Source organism: Microtus oregoni, unplaced genomic scaffold (assembly GCF_018167655.1).
Source record: "Microtus oregoni isolate MIOR12 unplaced genomic scaffold, Mior012 000042F_ref0000377, whole genome shotgun sequence".
NCBI classification, from domain to species: domain Eukaryota; kingdom Metazoa; phylum Chordata; class Mammalia; order Rodentia; family Cricetidae; genus Microtus; species Microtus oregoni.
In genome coordinates this window covers 21,662,478-21,668,477 of record NW_024543209.1, presented here as the reverse complement: position 1 = coordinate 21,668,477, position 6,000 = coordinate 21,662,478, and the positions used below count along the sequence as shown (strand labels likewise).

Genomic DNA, 6,000 nt, shown 5'->3' with positions numbered 1-6,000 from the left:
GGGCAAAGGAGCGACCAGGTAATTTAGAAGAAAAACAGAAAGTGGTCTCTGTTTGCCTGGGACTTCCTTTGGAGTTGGGGGAGTTAGGGACTCCTAGAAGCGTCGTCTTTGGGGATGAGGAAAAAATAAACAGATATTCCGAAGCCTGAGGCTTCTCGGATCCGTTACCGACCAAAGTCGAGAGATTTGGTGCAAGACATTTTAATATTTTCTTCTTTTTGTGAAGTGTAACAAACACAAGTTGAGCGCTGCGCGGCTGCTCTGAGCTTGCCAGCCAGGCAGGCCGCTGGAGCACCAATCAGCGCGCGCCTGCGCTCTATATATACGGCGGCCGGGCCCTTGCTACTCTATCGGCGTATTGCCACTAGTTCCTGAGTTTCGGATCGTCAACATGTCGGAGACCGCTCCTGCCGCCCCCGCTGCCGCTCCCCCTGCGGAGAAGGCGCCTGCCAAAAAGAAGGCTGCCAAGAAACCCGCAGGGGCTCGACGCAAGGCGTCCGGACCCCCGGTGTCCGAGCTCATCACCAAGGCCGTGGCCGCCTCCAAGGAGCGCAGCGGCGTGTCCCTGGCCGCGCTCAAGAAGGCGCTGGCGGCCGCCGGCTACGATGTGGAGAAGAACAACAGCCGCATCAAGCTGGGGCTCAAGAGCCTGGTGAGCAAGGGCACCCTGGTGCAGACCAAGGGCACCGGCGCCTCCGGCTCCTTCAAGCTCAACAAGAAGGCGGCTTCCGGCGAGTCCAAGCCCAAAGCCAAGAAGGCGGGCGCGGCCAAGGCTAAGAAGCCCGCGGGTGCAGCCAAGAAGCCCAAGAAGGCGACTGGTGCTGCCACACCCAAGAAGGCCGCCAAGAAGACCCCGAAGAAGGCCAAGAAGCCCGCGGCTGCTGCCGTGACCAAGAAAGTGGCCAAGAGTCCAAAGAAGGCTAAGGTTGCCAAGCCCAAGAAGGTCAAGAGTGCGTCCAAGGCTGTGAAACCGAAGGCTGCCAAGCCCAAGGTTGCTAAGCCCAAGAAGGTTGCAGCCAAGAAGAAGTAGGCTGTCTTCCTCCTAAACCCAAAAGGCTCTTTTCAGAGCCACCACTTCCACTTAAAGAGCTGTGACATTTGTGTAATAACTGCTTCCTTCCTCCTTGCGTCCCGCTGAAGCAGGTTGCGTGGGATGGATCAGTCAGCTCTCCGGGGTGGGGTTCCCTGTCTCACCTAGGGTGATGCTTGAGCTTGTCGGCTGAGAGGCCGAGAAGGGCTGGTGTGCGCCCCATGGCTGTCAACAGCAAAGAGCCATCCCTTGGCGCTAGCCAGCGTTGGGCTGTAGATTATTTGAAAGTTCCGCCCTGCTTGCGGGTTGGTTCTCTCCAGCTCAGGACTTTAGCCCTTAGTTTGATTGGGCGCCAGTCGGTGTTGCGTTCTCTAGAAGCTTTAGCTTCTTGCATGGAGAAACGCATCCCGGACCCTTTCCCTGAGCGGTTTATGGGCTCAGCGTTTCCTGGGAGTGTTTAGCGCCGACGAATGGACTTAGACATTTAAGCGATAGAGCTGCAGAAAGGACCCACTCGCTCAGTTATGCCGGACCTGGGACTGAGGTTTCTCGTACTTTCGGTTTGTTTGCTACAGCAAGGGAGTGGTGGGTCGAACTGCGTCACAACCTTGGTCAGCCTTTTTTTTTTTTCTAAAAAGGCAATAACTTGCCGGTTGTATGACTTGTTTTGCCTTGTTTTGACACAGGCTCTCCTTTTTAGATTGTTCTCGAACTGGCATTATACTTCAGTTGTAGATATTTGTCGACTAACGATCGACCTCGCATTACATACTGAGGTTTCTCGCTATGCTCTGTGCAGTCCAAAATATTTATTATAGAATAAATTACTGTCTGTTGACAATGTATTGGAATGCGTCCAATAAAAGCCTTTAGTTTTTATTATTGGGAATTCTTTCATGCCTGCCGCCTTTTTCCTAGATAGGGTGATTGAGATTCTCGTTTTTCATCAAATCGGAACAGATTTTTTTGCTGAAGCTTAGATCACTGCTGGTGTTTCCTACAAAAATGGGTAGCATGCCTTTTAGAGACCTACAACAGGCATTTCCACAATTGTGGATCCAGTGTTTATTTCAGTGTCCAAGTTTATTACCTGGGAAAGCCAGGAGATGAAGAAAGGAAAAGTCTAGTTTTCTCAGTGTTTTTGGGTCCTCAGTTTAAATAAACAGCTTTTTTAGTGCAAGGCATAGTAAACAGATCCTTCCTACCCCACACCCTCAGGACTGTCTGTGAACTCTCAATTCTTCCCAGCTTTTGTTTCATGTTTGCCATAAGCTAAATTCCTTGGCTTTTAGTCCCTCGTATCTCTAAGGTAGAATTATCGTCTTGATTCAATATGGAGGGTACTTAACACATAGCAAGGATTCAAATATTGTTTGCTAAATCGGTATGTTATAATGACTTCAATAGGGGATGAGAATTAATTCCTTCCCCCAGTCCCGTCCCCCCCCCCCCCCCCAGCGATAGTTATTTAGTTGTTCAGGGCACTGAACAAGCTAATACCACTGAAATGTGTCCCCTTGTTTCTATTTTGTGAAATAGGTCTCATCCTGTCTTTAGCCCAGACTGGCCTTAAACTTGTGGCCTTCCTACCTCAAGCTTCCTGTAGTTGGGATTAAGGTCTTTGCCACCATGCCCAGTTATTTTCTTTTCCTTTGTCCCTCCCTTCTGTCCTTTCTTTCCTCCTCCTCCTCCTTCTCCTCCTCCTCCTTTCTTTTTAGTGTTTAATATGTTTTTTGAGATGTTATCTAGTATTCCCTCACTCAGAAAAAAGCTTCTTGGCATTTTGATTGAGATTGTGTTTTAAAAAATGTGGAGCTAGCATAGTTTCTTATGCAACAACAAAACCGTGTTTTTTCTTTCTGTTTAGGTATTTATCTCCCTAGACGTCTTTAAATTTTCTCCAAATGTCTTGATGGTCTTCTTACTTTTAATCCTATAGGCATCTTTACAGCTGTTGGCAATAGTACTTTATGAGATTTGATTCCTTAATGGACATCCCAGGAAGTGGACATTAAAACTACTAAGTTATTGAAGCAAATGAATTAACAATTTTAGGACAGGTCTGTCCATTGATACATAAGGTGAGCACAGATGTAACCCATACAAAACTTTAAAATCTAAAAGCACTATTTATAAGGGGAAAAAAAACCACAACAAGTAAAATCCATTTTAAATCCACTACATCCAAAGTGTCATTTAATGTAAAGTGAATATAAAATAGGCAATATGCTATGTTTTCTGGGTTTTGCATTGCATGTTTGTGATAAATGTATTTTTTATGAAGACTGGATGTCTGAGTGTTCCTGATTTCATTGGAGCCAGTTGAGATAATCAGAAATTTTCTATTCAAAATGGAATTGAGTTGGATGTGATGGCAAGGATAAACCCAACCACCTGGAGACTGAGGCAGCAGGATCTCTGTGAGTTTAGATTGCCTGGTCTAGTGAGTTCTAGTCCCGGCAGGTAGACATAGTTGAGACACTGAATCAAAAATAAATCAATAAAAAATTAAAAGATGGTGACTGCGGCTCCTCTTCTGAGCCATTAGAAAGGAGAAACCAAATCTGTTGAGCAGAATGGTAAAATAGAGCAAAATTACAGGGAAGGACTAGATAAAAGATGTGCAGGGCTATATCTTCTCGTCCCCGCATCTGAGTTTCCCAGTTCCTTCCTGAGCCCTGTGAACTCCTGTCCCTGGAAATGCCTCACTGACCTGAATCAAATCAAGTTGTTGCAATTGTGGATGCTTAAAGTAACCCAGGCATGGTGGCTCATCTGTAAAGTCAGCACCTAGGGAGCTGATGTAGGAGGAGCTGGAGTGGTCCACCAGACTGAGCTACTTGCCTGAAAATCTTGCCTGAAAGAAAAACAAAAAAACTGCTGGGTGTGGTGGCCACACCTTTAATTTCAGCACTTGGGAGGCAGAAATAGGTGGATCTCAATGAGTTCAAGGTCAGCCTGCTGCCCTTGTGAATTCCACGTAGGCCAGGGCTATGTGGAGAGATTCTGTCAAAACCAAAGCAAACCAAATCAAGAAACCTACATACAAACAACCACAACAAAAATCAAAATAACTAAACACCCAACCAACAAAAATGTTACTTCAAATAAAACCACAAATAGCGTTTAAAGTAAGACTGAGGATATGTCTGTAATGAGGTCTTGAGTTCCATCATCAGTAAATAAATAGTAATCATCATGTAACAATAAAGCTCAAAATAGTGATACAGTTCAAACTATCCACTACAGTGCACCTTTGAAAAATTTCAAATCTACACATTTATTTGATTTCTATACTTCAGGAGTTATATGTGAAGAATCATCTGAAGAAAAAGTAATTGCTTTTATAATTTTTATTCAATGCTTTTTTTGGATTTTTAAAACTGATCTGAATATAGGTAATGATGTATAAACGTATTTTGTAGTTTTTTTTCCATGTATACTTTCCTCTCCATTTTGGTACTGGAGGTGAAATCAAGGGCCTTGTGTCTGCCAAATGATCTCCCATTGAGCTATATACCCAGTCCTAAATCTGTACTTGTATAAGAAACACTTTCCTTTAATTATTTGAGGGCTAAAAGTGATAGCTCATCCATAGCCTCTAGAACATTACAATTCCCCCACCTTTTTATTTTTTAATTTTTTATTTTTTTTTTTATGGTCTTTACTTTTTTCCCTTTCCTTCAACACAAGTGCTTCAGTAGATGACTGCCTTACGTTTGACCAGCTCTTTATTTGAGCCTAAAAATAGTTTAAGAATTTTTTTCCTTGGTTTATGAGATTGTCACCAAGGACTCTCCCTTTACTTTTGAGTCTCTGGTGACTTCTGAACTGATAAGGCTCAGATGAACAGGAGAAAAAAATTCCTGATGTCATGCATATCCTTAAAGCACAGAGTTCACAGAAAAGGAATAAAACTCAAAGATGTAGTGAGAACTGAGAAACTTAGAATAAATTATGGTAGCCCAGGAAATTGGGGTTCAGGTTTCAGGAGATGACACAGGTGGTAAAGAGAACCATTCCTACCCTCTTAAGAGTTGTGTTCTCTGAGTAAAGCCCTCTTCACATCCAGAGTGATAGAAATTGCTCTCTGTTTCCAAGTAGAGATTCCTTCACCAGGCAACGTTATTTTAGTTTAGATAGGAAAACCGATTTTTCCTGCGTGTACTGATTTTCAGTTCAATATAATCCTCATGCCAACATTCTCTTTTCTTTCCAAGCTTATATCTATTCTTACTAATTTTAAAATTTCCAACAATTAGATATACTATTACTTTTCCCTAGGCCTAAAGCTAACAGGTAATTGAGCTACATAAACTGGAAGGAAATGTGGACAAGAGCTTTGCGTTTGAAATCTCAGCTATAGAGGAACAGAAGTCATGCATGCAGGGTTACACTGTCAGAGCATTTGGAAGAACTCAGGAATTAGGGGCTGGTGGCAGCAACACTTACTGAGAGCTAGCATTACCTGAGCACTCATTTGTAGTAAGTTAAACACAGTAGGTGTTTATTATACACTTATTTCACAACACAGACTTGGCATAGCACATTTAGGTGGGTGTTATTATTACTCCCATTTTAGAGATTATGAATGGAGGTTTGGCAAAACTAAGGATTCAATTAGTTAGCTTCTGATCTATGAGTCAGTATCATTATCTTCTATATAGTAATAACTTCCACAAAACTATATGAAACATATATTTAGTTAAAAATTTCTAATCTTGCATTAAAGCCAAAAGAAACAACTGAAGCCTATTTTAATGCTGTCAACCTAGGATAAACAAATATTTTAATAAATAATTTGAAATATTTTGTCAACTTTTTTTCATATGAAGTCTTTGTAATCAGCAATACACTTTACACTTAAAGCACAATTTGAACTAGACTAGCTAAATTTCAAATACTTATCTGCTATACAGTTCTCATAGTAAATAGTATAGGGAAAATAATACTCTGGGGCAGTATCTATC

The 6,000-nt window shown here is 42.5% G+C and overlaps 1 protein-coding gene across 1 annotated transcript; it reads left to right on the top strand.

The window, feature by feature from the left end:
* The first annotated feature begins 357 nt into the window (after window positions 1-357).
* Window positions 358-1,909, top strand: H1-2 (H1.2 linker histone, cluster member). Its single transcript, XM_041632935.1, has one exon. It carries the CDS (start codon window positions 392-394, stop codon window positions 1,028-1,030), a length of 639 nt encoding a protein of 212 aa, XP_041488869.1. The 5' UTR covers window positions 358-391; the 3' UTR covers window positions 1,031-1,909.
* The last annotated feature ends 4,091 nt before the right edge of the window (window positions 1,910-6,000 follow it).